We start from the raw sequence: 20612 nt of genomic DNA, 5'->3' as shown, positions 1-20612 counted from the left end.
CTTTGCGTTTGAGGGCTGTGCCCGGCTGAACTAGCCGAGCGCTTCCAAGCGCGACCGATCCAAACACACACAGAACAGCACCGCTGCGTGTGGTGCCCGCATCACAACGAGCACGTCACTGCATAATCAACGCAGCATTCGAGGCAGGCGACCGATGCCGGGGTGAAGGGCTGGACAGGTGACAGTGCCATCGTTGGCGTGGTCCCATTTCAATGAGACAAGTGCGCTCCAGATGCGACGGGCGAATCGGCGACTAAAAAGCCCCTTTTTAATGCGTTGGCATTAGGGGTGTCTAAGTGAAAAAATTGCGTCAGTTTGGCCGATCCAGCTGAGCTATCGTTGCTGCCGCTGTGTTTCTGGCTGTCACTCGACGAGTCCAATTAACCTCGTCACATTTTATTTATATATATATATATATATATATATATATATATATATATATATATATATATATATATATATATATATATACAAAACGGGACTGGTCAACACTAGGTCGCTAGCAACGTTACTAGTATCTAGTAGCGGTGGTCGCTAGTGTTGACCAACCAGAGATTCGTTGTTTCAGCTATCAATGATACTACCAGCCATCTTTAAGGCCGACTAATCTTGTGGAAAAAAAAAAAGAGCGAAAAAAAAATGGGACTGGGAAGCTAGGCTAGCTGTCTGCCGCGACACGCCAGCGCACAGTGTGAAGAATTTAACGCCCCTAAATGTATAATGGCGACCCGTCTGGTCATTCGCATCGCCATTATGTGCAGCAAAGCAGTTTCACATGATGAAAAACAAGCGTTAGACATGAGTCTCGTTGCTGATGCTAGAACACAAAAGTGAACTAAGCCTTCGGGCTAATGTTTGCCCCCGGTAAATTTCAGCGTGCCTGTACACAAATAAACGATGACAAGGAAACGGCTACTGTCATCAGCACAGGCTGATGACAGTAGCCGCAATCATGTGTCTATACAAATAAAGACCTTTTAATCTACACTCATGTTGTCTAGTCTTACTTTTCTTTTTTCACACTGCCCCAAAGTGCTCATATCTTGCCAAAGAGTACCCAGCTATGGAGTTCGTGGATGGTGAATAGAACCCCCGCATCTCCACCAAATGCAATGGGAGTGTTAGCCTAGAAAAAGAATCCAGCATTGCAGCAGTATGCCTAAATGAGTCGACAAAGTTAAGGACAAGCACATTATGGGAGAGGGCAAGGATCAGTTGTGCGCGCCATGCAGGGCATCGAGCGGCCAGGCCAACATTCTTGCAGCGGCAGTCGCAAAGAAAATAATAATAATAATAATAATAATAATAATAATAATAATAATAATAATAATAATAATAATAATAATAAATGAAAAAGGCAAGGCAGAACACCAGAAGGCGAGAAAACTACCGCTATCTGTTCAGCCCATTTCATATCTACGTCATTGACATTTATAATGGGCTAAACATAAAAATACCGGTACATTCCGAAACAAATGTTGGAAAAAGGAATGAAAGCTACAGAGGCAGCGAAATTGTTTTAACGCCGGAACGGAAATTAAAGATTCAGGATGTCAATCTATAGGATTGCGGAAGATGGCGAAACTAGGCAGGAGTTAAACGTCAGTGGCGTACGCAAGAGGGGCGGAATGAAAACGGGAGCGACATAAGAAACAAAATGGAACACGTAATTGCTCGAAACTACACCTCTCGCGGAGTAAAAACCGGCCGGCCCTAAACATGCCGTAACCCCAAAACCCAGCGTCTGTGAATGAACCACGCCAGTGCGTTGCACACGCGGGCGAATCTGCAAAGTGGAATGACGCGTGCTCCAGTTGCCCTCACCTGTTCGCGCTTCATTCTGGCCTGCCTAGCACAATTGTTACCTACTAAAAAAGAAGTCCGGTAAGATAATCACCAAAACGTGCGCTATTTTTTTTTCTTTTCTAACACTAATTAGCTGACACCTGAAGCTACAACGTTACGTGATCCTCACGCGCCGCGTCCGTGTTTAACAAGGCGTGCAGTCAAGCACCGACTCTTTTTTGTTTCCCTCCTTTTTCTTTAGCGTTCAGGGAACTCTAAACAATTTCTTTTTGTTTTCGTGTTGCGAAGCTACAAACGTTTAGTCTGATCCGTAGTGTTCGGAAATGTTAAACACCGGGTGTGTGTCCATATGCCCCTTGTATTTAGTGTAATTTATGACGGTGACAGCAGTCAAACCACCATTGTTTACTTTATTTGTTCATTATTTAATGTGGATGCCATAGGGACACTAGATAACATTTCATATGGCGAGGGCGTGTTTACTACAAAGGCACAAGTTAAAGACGATTTAAAACAAAAGACTAAGTACAGCAAGGTTAGCGTTCATACCTAACAAATACAGGCAAATCATCGCGATACAGGCATGAAACAGAACTAAATTAAAAAAAAAAAGGTTACGCGTAATGAATTACGGTAGTGGGCTAACTGCGTGTCAGAAACGTCGCTATATTCACCGAATGAACAGGGCGAATAGACGCACCGAACGATAGAAAAAAATAATAAAGAACGTCAAGAGTAAGCGCTTGAAGGATAGGGTCTCTGGACGCGATAACGCAAATTCGACCAGTAATTTCTTCCTCACAATCCTGTGTTCCGTCCAGCTCCCGGTTCCTGTCCTCTAGTTCACCTCTTTGATTCCCTTCGTGCAGCCCACGGAGGACATCGACGCCCACGGACGACATCGACACCGACGACCTCCTCGAATGAACACACGCGGGCCGTCACGAGGGAAGTCCCAAATGTTTAGTCGAGACGATCGAGTTAACGAGAACCGACGCTCCGACGCTGCGTTTGCTTGTCGACAGGAAGGAGGCGCGTCGGGGGAGCCCGCCGTAGGGTGTCTCGATGCATTCCCTCTCCCCTAGGGGGAGCGCATCGAATTACCTTAGCCCGCCGTGGTTACCGAGGATGAACGAAAGGGCGAGGCTCCGCGAAGCACTGAACACGAATATTGACGCGCGTGAGGTAGTGCCACGAGTGAACGGTGCTAACGTCGCGAAAAAAGGAGCTGCGATGCGACCACCAAACGAGACGTCCATGCATCCTCTCAGGGAACGGGATGTCTTCGTTAACGACACCAATGATAACACGAATCAGCTTACGCTTCGAGTTAAGTATCATTAGCCTGCTCGAGAATAAACACTCAAATATATATCCTCTTGTGGTGAGGTTCAGGCGCACGAGAAGCTATTTTCAGGTGACGCTTGCTGAAATCGCAATAATCCGTGGTTCCTAAACACGAAAGGTAATGACTAAACGTTCAAGGCTTATTGTAGGTAACGGAATTCCTGCGCTAGAGCAGTTCTGACGTTCATTTCATACCAGCTATATCGTGAAGCCGCCAAACCCCCAAGCAGCCACTCTGGATTGTTTGATCAAACATAAAGAAAAGCAACGCTTGCACAAGTCGCGCTCACATAAATTCCGCGAAGCAGATGGCACTGTTCAAAACGACTCTTCTTTCGCAGTAGCCATCTGCTTGCTACACAGCATATAAACGCTGACAGAAGGCAGCAGCTGACCAGCCCCCTCCAGCCCTACTAGCAGTGTGCGGGCGCTCGTCCCTGCGGTCCGCAGACAAGCTACAGAAACGGTGTACTACAAGTGTCCTACACTCTACAAACAGTCCAATCAACCTCGACTCAAGAACTATCGCATGTCTATACGTACGGGGACGTGATGTAGGTATACCATATCCAGAAATAAAATTTTTGCTCAGTGCGTGGACATTGCGGCACCCCTCCACTAAAGGGGTCGGCGAGTTGAGCCAACGGGCTGTAAGCGATCAAGTACACCCGGCATTTGCTCGCGGACACCAGAGCGGCGCGGGCTGTTTCTCAGGCAACCCCTCATCGCAGGATTCGTAGAGGAGCGTTAATAATGGCGTTGCCCGTCATTCGATACAGCTTCGAGCTGGCAGGCCCGCTCTGTGAATGAGGGGGCCAGAGCCAAGTTTAGACAAGGGCACTTCTTGCACGAGTTCACGCGGCATGGGAATGCGATTAACGCCATCGCGCTCATTAGTACAGTGTACTAGTACACTGTATCATTAGTATACCTGCTGCTTCCGGCCGATCGTGCCCGGGCCGGCCTGTGCGCCGCCACCAGCGCCGCCGCATGAGGCCGACCGGAAGCGCAGCGTCGGGGCGACGCTGCCGACGAGCCCGAGAGGCGATGACGTCATCGACGGCCCGTAGCCCCGCGACGAGCGCGACGGGCAGCTCTGCGGCTGCGGGCTGCATACTTGATCCGCGCTGCCGGCGCCGGCTGTGCACGACCTGGGAAAACGAACGCGGCCCACGTGACTCCATATTTTACTGATTTAGAGGCACACTAAGGTGACAAACTGAATCAATTTAGACTAATAAACTATTCTTGAAGAACTTCACTTTCGATGATTTCGCCTTGGTAGCTCGAATATTTCAAAGTTTCATTTTTTTTTTAATTTTGCGTCGAAACCACGGGGCCGATACGTCAGCGTGACGTCACAAATTGCAAAGTAATTTCTTTTTCATTTTGGCCGTTGTGATTCAGTAAAAGATGTTGCAACATAATACATGTAAATAATAAACATGTAAAAGGATAATTCGTTTTTCTCGGCAACCACTGCACCAAATTTGACCAGGGTTGTTGCATTTAAAAGAAAAACTTAAAATATAGTGGCTGTTGGTTTCGAATTTTCGATTTAGGTCGCCATTTTTTATGAAAAAGTGGCAAACATCAAAAATTTTCAGAAAACGAAACTATCACGTTTACAAATATAACTCAGCTAAGGAAAATGAAATCACAATTATGTGAATTGCATCTTAACAGTACATCTAAAGCGGACAAAATTCACACGTTACACACGAATCTTAAAAATATAGTAATATGTAAATACAGCTTTTGCAGAACTCTTGTACACAACGTAAAAAAATTCACGTAAGATATCAAATAACATACCAAATTTGTACGCGTTCAATGACCTAGCGGATGTCGTTTACAGAACCGCGATATCTGTTCTCGATGCAGAGCTATTAATTTGTAAACTTCGTTGTATTTTTTTCTGAAATCTTTTCTGAAATTTCTGAAAATCTTTCTCACAAAATGTGTGCTCTAAATCGACATAATACTTCCAACAGTCACTAGAATTTAACTTTCTCTCTCAAATGAAACAAATTTCATTAAAATCGGTCTAGAGGTTATCTCAGAAAAACGTTTTTGCGTTTTACTTGTATTTGAATAGGCCGCGTCGGAGTTGGGCCCGAGCCCCCTATAGCTTCCTCTTAATTTTCACTGATGAAGGCTTAACTGGGCCTGAGCAAAAGACGGCATCAAAATCCGGGACGTCAGGGTGGACTGGTGCATGAATTTCAAAGCGGTGGCGTCACCCATCTTTTGTTTCTTGCGTCTTTTCTGACGTGTGAAACGTCTCCTCGCGCTAAGAGTGATATTTTTTTTTTTTTTTTTGTATCGTGGAATGGTAATTTAACAAAACAGCTCAAATCATTTTTTCCTTTAGTGTCGCTTTAAATTACCATATGCTTTGCAGAGCACGAGTGGAAGCTATAATTGTAGCCCAGGAAGGCGAGATTGAGTGTGAATTGGAAAGAAAAATGAAACGAAAGTGGAGGCGGAAGCAGACGATATCAGAAACTACAAGGACAGCATACGGCGGAACCATCGACAAAACTTTGCCGGGACAGTGTGACGATTCTATTTCAATGCTATTCCTTTTCGCGATTCGTCAGCTGCCCGAGTGGCGCTGTGTCCACTTTCATCATCGAGATCGGCCGGCCGCGTGAGCGGTGGTTGTTAAGAAAGGCACAGAATCGCACTAAAGGAATCCTTACGTTATGCCGGCCCTTGAGTACAGGGAATTACACGTGTGATGTCTAGACAAAGAAATCCCAGGAAGAAGGAGCCTTAGGGAAGCCACAGCATGGACAGGTGCCAACGTTTCGTCAAGGAAACCGACTTCGTAGGGGCTTCCCTTGTTTGCCCTTGACCAGTACGCCTTCTGTTTGCAGCACAAAAGACCAAGGGAGCTAGCACAAAGAAAGAAGAAAAAGAAGGAAAAAAAGGCAGACAGAAGTGACAAATAACTAAAGCAAAGGCAAGCGAATCCCGAAACACCCGAGAACGGAAATACTGCAAGATGCGTCATCAAACACTGCCACTGCGTCGGCATGCTGCAGTTGTTCGGCAAGTATACGACATCATGGCGGCGTAATGGCTTTGGCGTGACCGAACTGTACAGACTTCACGGAAAATGTTAGCAGCACTCCTAGCACTCTCTCCCCGTTTGCCTAGAGGGGAGACATTTCTCTCCTACCTTCCCTCTCTCTCTTGCCACGAAAGTTTATCATAAGGGTTGAAAACTGAGCTTGTTGGTATTGGTATACACCTAAGAGAATACTTGGGGACGGCACGAAAAGACGGGACACGATGCTCCCTTTTCATGCTAGGCAGCGCTTTTCCAGAGACGGTTCTGCGTTTCGCGGAAATCCGCGAGTTGTTCCAAGGTCACCTAGATTTGGCTGTTAGCGCAAGTTCATTCATTCATTCATTTCACATACCCTCAAGCGCCGATGCATTGTAGAGGGGAGTGGGTCACATATATGAATGTGAAACAAAATAAAATAAGGAACACGGTATGTTATGCAACATTAACAGCAAATCATAAAATACAAAATAAATATCGCGCGAACTGCAGCCATTGCAACACGTAAAAAGAAAGGGGGGAGGGGGTACATCAAATGATCACGCAGAGTTATCACAGTGAAGGTGCGTAGATAAAGAAGGACAAAAGAAATAAGAGTGATCAGGAATAGATGCACTGCTGACGGGAAGGTGGTACCAATCGTTAGACGTGTGTGGTATGAAGGAATAAGAGAGAAAAAAAACTGTGCTGCAGAAAGTGCATCTAACCTTGCGTCGATGATCAGCGCGAGACGAGCCATAAGTCGGAGGCATGGCAAGTTCGATACGCAATGACGAATGGTGGCAGACCGTCAAAGGCGGTAAATCTGACAGCGAAGCAACAGGTTCGGTAACGACAGACTGCCTGCAAGTGACGTCCCTCACTTGCTGCCCCATGCAGTGGCTCCTTCGAGAAACACGCTGGAGCCTCTTGTTTAATTGTTCAGTCGCGCACGTACACTTCGCGGGCGTAATCACGCGGCGGGATTGTCTGCCCGTAGAAACCAAACCTAATGAATTCGTTGTTGCGCCAAAAAAAAAAGGAGAATAAAGACTTGGGAGGGAGAGTATGAAACGTCGTCGCCAACTCGCCCAGCAACAAGTTCTACTCAAACCAAACCTCTCGAGGTACTCTGTTTAAGGGAATCTTCACAGTTGAATGCCATATAAACCAATATAATGACTCTGCAGGCAGCATACACTATAACCGAAGTTTCGTCATCGGCACGACGCAGTGAAATTAGGCGACGGTCATCCGCGCGTGCCACCAGGGTATATACGACCAAGACTCTTTTCTTTAATGCGTTAGGATTAGTAGCGTCAAAGTAAAAAAGCATGTGTGGGAAGCCGGTCACGTAGTAGAGGGGGGTGGTAGATTGATTAGAATAATATGTGATAAGGGCTTTAAAAAATGATAGCGCGACTTAAGCGTTAATGCACTCGGCTCTCGCTCTGCAGACCCAGACTCAAATTCTAAGAGACACCTGATTTTTTTTTTTTTCCTCTCCATCCTTCCAACGTGTGGTAAGTTTCGTTATATGGAAATACAACGCCGACGATAAGCGCGAAGAGTCCGTAAGGCGGCAACCACATGAAACGCATTTTTGACGCATCTATCCAAAACGAGGATCCAAATACCACATGTATATCAAAACCACACACACAAAGAAAAGTGTGCTTCGCGTGCTCGAACAACACGCCTTTAGATACCGTGCTCAAGGTTTTACATATTTGAAAAGTTTCGTGGCACATGCGGTATGGACATAGACGAATAAGCGATATGTACGGCACTGAACTTATAGCTGCGCCACTTTTTATATATATATATATATATATATACAGCGAAGCTCTTAAAGGCTAGTTCCCCCAGGATCGTGTCCATGTGTTAACACAAAACTACCACCATCACGATTGGCTCCAGCGTCACCGTCTTCTTCCAAAGCTCGCTCGTTGGCACTTCTCGCGCTACCGCGCGCACGCGCTCGTGCCATAATTCCCGCGTTCGTTATCGTCATTAATTAATTAAGAAACGCAAAGACGTAATCAATTTTACAGCGAATTACAGCGAAGCTGTTAAGGGCTAGTGCCCCCCAGGATCGTGTCCGTAAGTAGACACAAAACTCCCCATACGTGGGCCGATCCCGAAGATAGTCATATGTCGGCGGAGGTGAGGCAGGCGTTGAAACGGTTCAATAATACTGGGCCGATCAGTGGCGGACGTGCGGTTCAACATTAAAGGGCCCACATACACAGCTTCGCTGGTCATTCTTCTTCACAGAGTGGAAGAGCGCCGAGCTGTTTCTTTTTCTTTAATGCTAACCTTGTCAGAGATCAAACCAGAGAAGACGTGAGTTACGCTAGATGTAACCACGCCGCGCTTGCTTTATGGTCAAGAATTTCGCATCCCTCTCCCCCTCCTTTACGCTAAATGTGATCACGTGCAAACTCAGTGTCGTGGGAGTGACGATGACGCACACATCACCTCATCACACGACTTCTCGCAAGGTATCTCCAAGCGGGGCGATTCTCATCCGACGATAAGACCAACGCAATACCGAGGCAGAGCTCAACACCAGCCACCAGAGGAAGCCACCCTAGCCTATAGGCTGATGGAGACAAGCGGAACGAACTCTGAAAGAAACTGCAGTCGGTTCGGAAATAGTACAACCAACCGACACAGTGTTGTTGTCCCGATCGTCGCTGTCGCATTTTATGGCACGCCATATCCGAGAAGGACGCAGGAACGTCAAGCGAACCTCTCGCCCCCCGTGCATGATGCCACTTCAAGGGCGAACGGAGGAGGCGCATCGAATGAAGCGTTGTCGCGCACATGACAGACCACGGCGCGATCGATCCGCGACGCGCTCGTGCAAAGGAGCAGTCCCTACGTATTAAAAGAAAAAAAAAACCCACTTTAATATATATATAACATTAATACCAGTTGCACCAGTAGGGTGGAGGTAGAGTTACCTTTGGTAGGGTATACAGTAACTCTAGGTGGAGGTAGCGCCATGTCACGAGTGTTTAACATGCATGAGTGCGTTCATGGCGTTCCAAGGTCTACGAACGGTGTAATGCTTTCGAATTCCCGCACGTAATCAGAAGTCTGACGTAACAGTTCTGCGGAAACCCGCAAGGTGGAGAGAAGTAATTAATAGAGGAAAAATGAGATCAATTTTCTCTTTATTAGATACGTAAGAAGTCCTAAGTGCCTCTGCCTAATTTATTTTCGCACTGCACAAGGCTAATATTCAAAGCCGACCAGGCTAGTCATTCGTTTTCTTTATTCAGAGGACTTGTCGCCAGGGCGTCGGAACGGAACAAAAATTTAAAAAAAGACGAAAAAGGAAATGACATTTTTGGCTGGAACGAAAAACTGCCCGAAACGTAATTTATTACTTTTGTTAGGAAGTGAAACCGAAATATCTTTTATCGGTTTTCTGTTCAAGGGGAAAGTCGGCAATCCGAAAGAAGCGACGTCTGGCAACGTCAGCGTTAGCGCGTATTTCAGGCAGGGATAGTGCGAGGGATATCCGGTCGAGCGTTCCACTAATGTAAGCCTGCCGCTCGGTGCACATAGCACATCGGAATCGTAGAAAAATCAAGGGCTTGCGCGCTGAAGAGCTTACGGTTTCGTTTTCTGCAGGTACAAGGTTTTGTTGCCGAAGTTTAAACGTTCGTTTAAGTTCGTTTTATCGGAACAGCTTTCGTCTAAGTTCGTTTTATCGGAACATGCGGTCTGGCACTTCGACGAATACACTCGCTGACAAGCTGCTTCTGACATCGTGCTCAGTACTTTGACTCAAAGCGCTGAGTGTGATCTCAGAATTCATAATTCATTTACCGAGGAAACAAAACACTACATTTGTATCGTTACTTTGCTTCGAAATTTTTCGCATGCGAACCATGCAAAATCGTGATGAACCATTACGGATCGACTTTTTTTTTTTTTTTTCGTTCCGGAGCAGAACCGGAACGATAACTTGCTGCCTTAGTTCTGTGGAACGAAACTAAAACCATAACGAAAAACATTTCGTTTCGAAACCCTGCTTGTCGCAAGGCATATGTACAAAATAGAAATGAGCAAAAAGGGATGTCAAATATGCGCAGCTCGGTGTGATGCAGGTGCTACGGCAAATAGTTTGCGCATTTCTTTTCGTTATCCAACGGGTACGCTCCACTGGAACAATAGGCTCGCGTGTGGCCTCCCCAAGCATCTCGTAGGGCTCAGCCACAAAAAGCGGTGAGCTTTCGCCGCAGAAGGCAGTAGACCAGATCTTTTCAGCTGCCACGGTCAGTCGCGCCGGTCGGTTACGCAAGCCCTCCATCAGCCCGTTCCTGCCACTTTCGCCCTCTTTTTTTTTTTTTTTTTTTTTTTTGTTAGCTCGTAAACGCTAGCTAGAACAGCGAGCGCGACCTCGAGCCTAATGCGAGAACGAAAACGAGCGAAAACGTGTTTCGGACACGGAGAACAGGATATTCTGTTTCTGTCGCTCTGGTTTCGGTCAACCTTTACGCCTATACGCCTGCAATAAAACAGCTCCGTGTAAGTCGCGTGGTCTCGAACAAAAAAGGCCCGCGAGAAAGCGCGAGTGAAACGCTGAATCCCTGCACTGCTGGCTGGCGACCATGACCCGGCGTGGATTGACGACGCGATGATTGGTTTAGCCTTCACACGTCTCGGTTGCGAAGAGGTTTGCTTTTCTTTTTTCTTCTTGTAACCGAGCATTCCAGCGTACGTGCGTGTTATCGCTTCTTCCCGTGTGCATGCGAGCGTGCGTGGCGTGAACGAGGCAACAACTCACTATAAACCCTACAGTCGCGCTCACTATCTGCTGCACCACGGTGCCCGTGGTTGAAGTGGCCCCAATTGGACTGCACTGCGGCGCCGACAAGCGAAAAACTGAAATACCAAACGCTGTTCCAAATCCCATCATTGCTATTTATTGAGCCAATTTTTCGTAACTCGTGATTAACTCATACTGCATGAACACGATAGCACACGCGTAAACGATTTGGTGCACAAATGATGGTGACGACATTTTCGACGTCGGTGACCAGTGCATCTGCACCGATCGAACACAGCAAAACGTACTCTTTCTTTCTGACCATACCGCTTTGGGTATATGTCATATATAGTGATCTATTATCTCTCTAATATCTGTTCCATACTTCAATGCTAGAATTACCAGCCATTATCGAGGCATTGCATAGTAAAGTAGTACAGGAAGAATATGCCAATATCTTCAATAATATGTGCAGAAGAACGGTAAATTGGTAACGGTAACGGTAAACGCCTTACTTGCGTTTCCTTTCTTGAAAACTCGGCCCTCGCTACTTTCCTGTCGGGAATTCTGTGTCACACTGATAACGCTCAAGCCGTTCGTGACTGGGAAGTACCGTGCTCACAGCGTTAAATAAAGGAAACGCGGGCAAGACAGATGACGATTATCGTTGTGGGACAAGATAAACCCAAAAGGGTGTAATTTTAAGAGTATTGTGTGGTAAATATACACCCCAAAGGGTTATATTTTTGTTTAGCAGTACATTCTTAAAACGGTTGCTCCCTTTCGGGTGTAAATTTGTCCCGCAACAATAATCGTCATCTGCCTTGCTTGCGTTTCCTTTCCTGAAAACTCTGCGCTCGCTACTTTCCTGTCGAGAATGCTGCGTCACACTGATAACGCGGCGCCGTTCGTGTCTGGGAAGTGCCGGGCTCGCCGCGTTAGAGAAAGGAAACGCGGGCAAGACGGATGACGATTATCGTTGTGGGACAAGATAAACCCCAAAGGGTGTACATTTTTCTAAGAGTGCACACTCTACACTCTCATAAAGTTAACCCCCTTTGGGGCGTATCTCGTCTCGTCCCACAACAATAATCGGCATCTGTCTTGCCCGCGTTTCCTTTCTTTAACGCTGCGAACCCGGTGCTTCCCAGTCACGATCGGCATGCGCGTTATCAGTGTGACGCAGCATTCTCGACAGGAAAGTAGCGGGCGCGGCGTTTTTCAGAAAGGAAACGCAAGCAAGGCAAATGATTATTGTTGTGTGGCCATTTACACCCCAAAGGGTGTAAACATTTTTAGTATGCGCTCAAAATGTTTACACTCTTAGACAAAAGGTACACCCTTTGGGGTGTATATCTGCCACACAACGATAATCATCATCTACCTTGCTTGCATTTCCTTTCTTGAAAACGCTGCGACCGCTACTTTCCTGTCGAGAATGCTATGTCACGCTGATAACCCGCATGCCGTTCGTTACTGGGAAGTACCGGGCTCGCAGCGTTAAAGGAAATGCCGACAAGAGAGGTGACTAGAACTTGTTGCTGGGCTAGTTGGTTGGGATCTAATGAATACATTGTTGCGCCAAAAAAAAGGAAAATAAAGACTGGGGAGGAATAGTACGAAACGACAGATTGAGCGCTGAGTTTCGTACTCTGCCTCCCAAGTCTTTATTTTCCTTCTTTTTTTTTTTGGCGCAACAATGTATTCATAAGAGAGGTGACGTTTATTGTTGTGTGGCAAGATACAATCGAAAGGGTGTAATTTTGTTTCAGAGTGTACACCTTGTGGGGCTTATCTTGTCCCACTACGATAATCCTCATCTGCCTTGCTTGCGTTTCCTTTCTTGAAAACTCGGCGCTCGCTACTTTCCTGTCGAGAATGCTGTGTCAAGCTGATAACCCGCAAGCCGTTCGTGACTAGGAAGTACCTGGCTCGCAGCGTTACAGAAAGGAAATGCGGGCAAGACAGATGACGATTATCGTTGTGGGACAGAATACAACCCAAAGGGTGTAAACTTTTTTAAGAGTATAAGATCAAATCATATTGTGGGGACAATGAAGGTGTCTTATTTGCCGACTTTTCCTGGCAAGTAAAAATGTTGATACCTGCAACAGAAGTGACGAAAAGTGCATTAAGTAAACTTTTAAAGCTACCGCTGTCAAATTCTCCTGTCAGGTAGTTCTGAGCACCAAGGCTGTCAGAATTATTACACAGTTTTCGACCACAGCTTTTCTCATCGCACGCACGTCTTGTTAGAGCTCGTTGTCTTGCTCTATAAAACTTCTTAAGGTCCTAACAGTAGGGATGTTACTCATGGTCAAGCCAACACATTTAAAGGAGTAAGCATTTTTAGAGTGAATATACTAAGGGAAGACACGAGCAGTTATATATCGCCTTTGTCCCACAGTAGGCTTTTGGGACTGAATTCACAAAGCTTTTCGTCCGTAAGTGCTTTGCCATTGGATGACCGCTTTCGCTAGTGATTTTGGATGCTTTCGCTAACGTCTTCCTTACAACATGTACCGCTGCGCGTGTTTCATTCTATGTTCACTAGAGGCCACCCGTGGATCTTTGTCCGAAGGAACTTCATCCGCTTGTCTTCGTCTGCTGTGTTCTGTGGTGGGCTATGCCACTGTATTGTGCGCATCGCACGCCTGGCACTAGATGAAGACGAACAGAAGAGCTATCGCTCACACTGCTTCGAAATTTGGCCAAAACTGCGAATGTTTCTCCTGCGCTAGAACCATCGTGCAGTGCAGCAGCCTTACTTACTTATCTAGCTTGTCTATGTGGGCATATATACAGTGGAACGACCGAAAGAGCAGTAGCGTCCGGTAGCGACTGTCAAGACCGTTTAAAGTACGCGGCCGTCAACGTACATGCGGGATATCGTGAGCAGGGACTCCGCAAAATACTGGATGCTGCTGCTATACGAAGCACATATAGAACTGCCCAAACAAGGAGCGCTTTCGATGACACTCCGGATGGGTACAGTCCATACAGAAATTTCGCCCTGCTCTCAAAGGGGCAGTGCATAGCCGCCGCGCCGCTATTCCGCAACCGACAGTTCGTCCAGCTGCACACCGCCTCGCTTCACAGCTCTTTTACACAGCGGACACACAATGGCGCATTGCCCAGCGCAACTAATGGTTTTGCGTACGGTGGTTGCTTGCACAACGGCAGGCTCCCGGGCTACCACGGCAGACCAATACGCTGTCACACGCCGAACTCAGAAGCAAGCGCGTGCACGTGGGAGCTACAAGCGAGGCGGCGAGGAGGTGGTAAGTGGCGCGCAGAACAAAGAAATGTGCGACGAAAGCGAAACGCGCAGTCGAGAGCGGCTTTCTATTCCGTTCTTTCTTGTTTTTCGGCTGTTTTTAGCAAAGCGTTTTCTTGCGCCGCGGACGGTTGGCATGTCTAGCCTCAATGGACGAAATGGTGGTAAGAAATGAAAGAGAGAGAGAGAAGCAGGCATCCGCTCTGGCAGGGCGCAAACGGACGGTTGCCACGGTGTACGTAAGCAAGGAACGAATAGATATAAGGACGAAGACCACACAAGCGACGACATGAGAGTTCGGCGCTGTAACCTTACAGGAGGCACGGAGGGGAGAGCCGCAAAATCGCAGTTCTAAGCGATGACTATGATAGGCCATTGACAAAAAATAAATAAACGATGATTAGGCGAACAAAAATTACAGAAATGAAGTAGGCAGATGAGGCGGAAGAAGCATCAAAGAGAGCAGCGTAAATCCCTCTCACTGAGAAAGTGAGTACATAATAACACACACGATGTGCTGCTCAGGAATTCACGTAATGTATAAATAGCTTTACAGCTTGACTGAGAGCGCAGTCAAGGTCTCAGTGGGACGTTAAGTCTCTGGACAATTGCCAAGCGTTACCAAGGAAGCAGCCAACACTTGCAGCTCGCATACATGTATTAGAAGCAAACACAAAGAAATTAGTGCACTGGTTAGAGGACCTTGTACACCTTGTGGCCAGGCGGGTCTATGCTGAGTAAAATACATGTACCGTTTTGTAAAGGTCACACCTAACTGTGATCTACGTACAAGACGTGCATGACTGTACTGAATGCATCAGGGCATACAAGAGGTTATACTATGAGCAAGCATACGATCGACAGCTGCTGCTATCAAAATTGCATTTTGTAACAAGTTCTTTGATGTTGCATTAAGCATAGTATGAGGCTAAAGGAGAGGTTTGGAGAAAGGCAATATTGTACCATTACTATATCTATAGGCAATATCACATGGTGTCTGCAGTTTTTGAAGGACCCAATGTCAAATATAATTGACGCTTTCTCAAGTGTATGCAGCTGCATATAATACTAACAAGAAAATGCGAGGGTGAAACGGAAAGTCCTTGTCCCTTTCTTTTATTAGCCAAAATAAGGTACATAAAGATAATTAACAATATAAATACTACTCGACATACCTTACACTATTTTTCCACATTGTCCCCACACCGGTTCAGACATTTTTCCCATCGCATAACTAACATTGAGATGCACTTGTGCCGTGTTGTCGTCAGCCAGCAACGCACGCAGCCTCCCCGAACGGTTTTCACGGTCTTTTGTGAACTCACAACACCACTACCTCACATTTCTCAAAGCGAGACACCTTTCCCCATACGCGGGCTGCATTTCCCTGTGGATTTCGATGGGCGTTCGTCCCTTGTTCCATAGAAAACGAATCCCACTTTGTTGCTCGTACACTCTTAGGCAAAGTTACACACTTTGGGGTGTATCTCTGCCACACGACGATAATCGTCATCAGCAGGGTGTCTACCAAGTTGACATTTCCAAATTCCCTGACTTTTCCAGGTTTTCCCTGAGTGCCTTTGCCCATTTCCCTGAGTGATGCAGAACTATGTTTTATGTCGAGACGGGCTGAAACCATATCGCCTGATGCTGTCACTCTCGAGTAAGCACATGAAAAAATTAAAAAGCGACTTAATCCAATTTGAATACGAAGGCGTAGTGTTTATGTTATTCAAAAAGAGAATAGAAGGCAAGGGTTAGTAAAATGCACAGCAAATAAAGTGTCTTCGAAAAAAAATTGCAAATAAGTCGGACATTCACAAATACGAATAAAGAGGAGATGCATATAGAAGCAAATATATTCGAATATGAGCGACTTCTATCAACTGATAGCAAGCTCAGTGGTATGAGGCCCGAACTCTGTCACAATTGAGATTCTCTCTCAAACGCTCGTAAGTCAACCTCCACTGTCCTGACATACTCTCAGCCCACGCACGAAGCCTGAGTGTTGTGTTTCACTGCTTTAAAGAGTTTATTTTGGTTTGGATTCGGGACACCTGCATCTCGGCATCAGCCAAAACTTTGTTTTTTGAGCTCAAGCTCCTTCAAAACGGCGGCAGCAAGCTTCCTTTCCCGTTTATTCCTCAATGCGTACATCATTTCTGGTCTTGTCCTCCTTCTGCTACTCGTTCGCCCCAAGGACCATTTGAAGCATCTTGGTCAGTTGCACAGTCCACGGCCGATTTTTAGAACTCCCTAGGGGTCGCGAAAACGTTCGAAAAATCGGCCAGTTGGAAAAATATAAATGCGTGTCATTTACTGCCTATAGGGGCTCAAACCGCCACAGGCACGTTAGAAAACGCTCTGAAGGCCTGTCGGTACACATATTAGGCATATCGGTGCTCGTACTGTGACAGGAAATACCGGGTTCACGTGTGTATAATTAAGGAATACATACTGTTTTCCGTGGCAATAGCCCCTTCCCACGCTTGTTATGCTTCACTGCAATACTTTTGCGTATGCTTCACTATGTAACATTTTTGTACAGAGGCGAAGCTGACTTTCGGGAACCGGCATTATGCAACGCACCGTGTTTTCTAAGTTTCTAAGCCAATCGCGAGGACCACAAAGGCGGAGTCCGTGCCATTGCTGACAGCAGCTAATTCTTTCAATAAAAAACTCGGCACCCAACGGCAAGAAGCTTCATAGCGAACGTCGAAGCAGCTAGGCCTAGCGTTGCCGCAGTGGTGGCAACGGCTGCCAGCGGATCTGCATGCGAGAGAGCCGGTTCGAGGTGGCGAAGTAATCAAAACGGCAGTGGTGGTGCCTTTGATTATTGCCGTTTCGGACCTGAGGTCACGGCAAAACGTCCGGAAAATCGGACGGCGAAGGGTTCTTGCGTCCGAAATTTCACACGTTCTGATACGTTGACTCTATGGGGTACGTGGCGGTGCCGCGAAGCCGTCCAAATTATCGGGAATCCGGAAAGTCGGTCGTTGACTGCACACTGGCAACTCATCCAGCCGACGACAGGGCGTCAAAGACGATTCATTGAGATTCCTGTCTGTTGCTCGAGCCAGCATTACCGCGACTTTCGACCCTTCCAATAAAATTGCCGCTAATTTTCCCTGATAAAGGCCCAAATTCCCTGAGTTTTCCCTGACTTTTTCCAGACTACTCAAAATCCCTGAGAATTCCCGGTTTTCCCGGTTGGTAGACACCCTGATCAGCCTTGCTTGCGTTTCCTTCCTTGAAAACGCTGCGCTCGCTACTTTCCTGTCCAGAATGCTCTGTCATGCTGATAACGCGCATGCCGTTCGTGACTTGGAAGTACCGGGCTCGCCGCGTTAAAGAGAGGAAATGCGGACAAGACAGATGACGATTATCGTTGCGTGGCAAAATGGTGTAATATTGATTTAGAGTGTGGACGTGTGAAGCAGATGGTGTGAAGCACAACCGCGATCTTCAACAACTGGCAACAGCGCCGTGCCGCGGAGCTATGGCAAATAAGGCTGGGCCAGTCCAGGAAAGGTCCACAGCTGGAAATAGATATGTTCACTTCGCATTTACAACCGTTACTTGGTTAAAAAAATATAGGGGCAAAGACTTTCTGATTCGCCCTCGCAGAAGACCTAGGAGTCATTTCTTGTCACACTTTAAAGTAGCTAGAGCTTTAAAGTAGCTAGCAACTCAGCAGATGAATATTTTCATTGTTGTGGGGGCCCACGAAATGTCAAATGGCTTCTTGGATCATGATGAATTTAGATTTTATGTTGTGCCGTCCAAGTGATATCTGTGATATTATGGACCAGGGTAACTACGGCCACAGCTGATGAGTGTTGCCTTGAGGCCCAAGTGTCAGGATTGGGGGCTCAATCCCATCGCTCGTGATCCGTTGTCAAGATTGGAGTCCGGCATGAGTTAGAAGGTAGCTGGCCCATGCCGTCGTCCAACTTATCCACGCAGAGGACGTTGATGAAGGAAAGGACTGCTTCTCATCGAGAACGAGGAATAAGGGTTTATTTACAGTATTTACATGCAGTTCGTCAGTCTAGCACGACTTCGAGAGAAAGTACGTCAGTCTAACACGATTGCTTGAGAGAGTGTCTCAGTCTAACATGACTGCTTAAGGAAGTGTGTCGAGAATCCGCACAACAGCGGTTTATAAACACTCGGTCCCCCCTTGATTCCAAGGGGACGGAAACGTTCGTCTAGTCATTGTAAACACGCCGCCTCTCTCAGGGACGGCTTACACACACACACACACACACACACACACACACACACACACACAGGTTCACGGTCCGGTCCGGAACCGACGTCACACGAACTTCGTAGAAATCGGAGCTGACCCTCGCAGCGCGGCCGGGTAGCCATTGTCCTGCGTCTTGGTCGGCGCGTGGGAAGGGGTCCCCGACGACGTTCCCGAGGCAACTCTCCCGCTCGCGGCCGATCCGGTTGACGGTGTCGTGTTGCGGCACAAAGTCTGCTTCGTCGAACTCATTCAGTCACAACGGCGACGAGGCTAGAGCGTAACGGTGGCGTTCCTTGAAAGTTGACGCCGCCGTCGTCGCAACTGGCTGGCAACACTTGCACCTCAACTGGGCCGTTCTTAACACAAGCGAACTCTGGTATGATGAGCCACGATAATTGAAAGGTTTAGCAGTGCCGTATTACGGTACGGTAAGTGCGGTATACGGTACGGTATTACCGTTCCGTACCAACCTGACCGAAAACGTTTTAGCTGCGTGTGCCGCTCGATGCGCGCGGTAATGTGATAATTATGATAGTGTTACATTGGGGCCTTGTAGAATACAATAACTATGTGCTGAGCGCGAAATATTCATTTTGGCAAATACTAGAAAGGTTTAGCTTGTCCACACACATTATTCTTTACAGAAGTGCCGGGTTGTGGCAAGCGTACACGCCAGTCACAAGGCCGGTAGCGACCTCTTGTGACACTTTGTCCTGCAACACGTGAAACATTTCTGTTACATAGGTGTTTTTGCCTAAGCAACATATAAAAATAGGGGTGTTTGTGGTCAGTTGCACCGCTGCCGGCACTTTACACCCGTAAACAAGTAGAATATAGTTAGTTACTGCTATAAAAACTCGGCGTCCCCTCTAAGTAAACTCTGCGTCACTAGACGGCGCCACCAACCTGAAAGTGCTTTTTATGCCACTTCTTACTTTCAGTTTTTTTAGATGATTTTCGGTTTTCTTAATATTCCTTTTTTTTCTCATTCGGCCAGAGTATACTAAACGCTTGTCAGAAGGGTACGGCTACAAGTTCAGTTCAGCCGAAGTTTCCTCCAGGTTAGAAGGGCTGTCTTGCTGCTACTTCGTCGTGTCGCAGCAGGTAAATTAATGTTAACTCGTGCCTTGGTCATATCATCGCGAAAAACGCAAGCGAGACTTGAACATGCACGGCGTGGACTCTGTGGCCGACATCAGCTTCTCACTGTTTTGGCTTGGTGCAGCTCGGCTAGCGACACACGGTGCCAGCCGAGCCTTACCGACTCCTTACCGTCTAGTATGCCGTACGGAAAGTCATTCCGTACGGTAAAGTTCGCGCATGCGCAGTCCTCGACCAGTACGGTATTACGCACTTACTGTACCGTATACCGTACTTTCTGTCATCATAATCATCATCATCAGCCTGGTTACGCCCACTGCAGGGCAAAGGCCTCTCCCATACTTCAACAACCCCGGTCATGTACTAATTGTGGCCATGCCGTTCCTGCAAACTTCTCAATCTCATCCGCCCACCTAACTTTCTGCCGCCCCCTGCTACGCTTCCCTTCACTTGGGATCCAGTCCGTAACCCTTAATGACCATCGGTTATCTTCCCTCCTCATTACATGTCCTGCCCATGCCCATTTATTTTTCTTGATTTCAACTAAGATGTCATTAACTCGCGTTTGTTCCCTCACCTAATCTGCTCTTTTCTTATCCCTTAACGTTACACCTATCATTCTTCTTTCCATAGCTCGTTGCGTCGTCCTCAATTTGAGTAGAACCCGTTTCGTAAGCCTCCAGGTTTCTGCCCCATAGGTGAGTACTGGTAAGACACAGCTACTATATACTTTTCTCTTGAGGAATAATGGCAACCTGCTGTTCATGATCTGAGAATGCCTGCCAAACGCACCCCAGCCCATTCTTATTATTCTGATTATTTCCGTCTCATGATCCGGATCCGCCGTCACTACCTGCCCTAAGTAGATGCATTCCCTTACGACTTCCAGTGCCTCGCTGCCTATTGTAAATTGCTGCTCTAGACTGTTAAACATTACTTTAGTTTTCTGCAGATTAATTTTTAGACCCACTCTTCTGCTTTGCCT

The 20612-nt window shown here is 46.9% G+C and overlaps 1 protein-coding gene across 1 annotated transcript in view; it reads right to left on the bottom strand.

Annotated features, from left to right (window-relative positions):
* Window positions 1-20612, bottom strand: part of Pask (PAS domain containing serine/threonine kinase) — a 90466-nt gene that overhangs the window by 62274 nt on the left and 7580 nt on the right. Inside the window, exon 2 of the mRNA XM_075689506.1 lies at window positions 4085-4304. Within this exon, the coding sequence (XP_075545621.1) occupies window positions 4085-4304 (220 nt within the window). The remainder of the gene's footprint in view (window positions 1-4084; window positions 4305-20612) is intronic.

Source organism: Dermacentor variabilis, chromosome 4 (assembly GCF_050947875.1).
Source record: "Dermacentor variabilis isolate Ectoservices chromosome 4, ASM5094787v1, whole genome shotgun sequence".
NCBI lineage: Eukaryota > Metazoa > Arthropoda > Arachnida > Ixodida > Ixodidae > Dermacentor > Dermacentor variabilis.
Note: the sequence above shows the minus strand (reverse complement) of the source record. Positions and strands in the feature narration are given on the sequence as shown.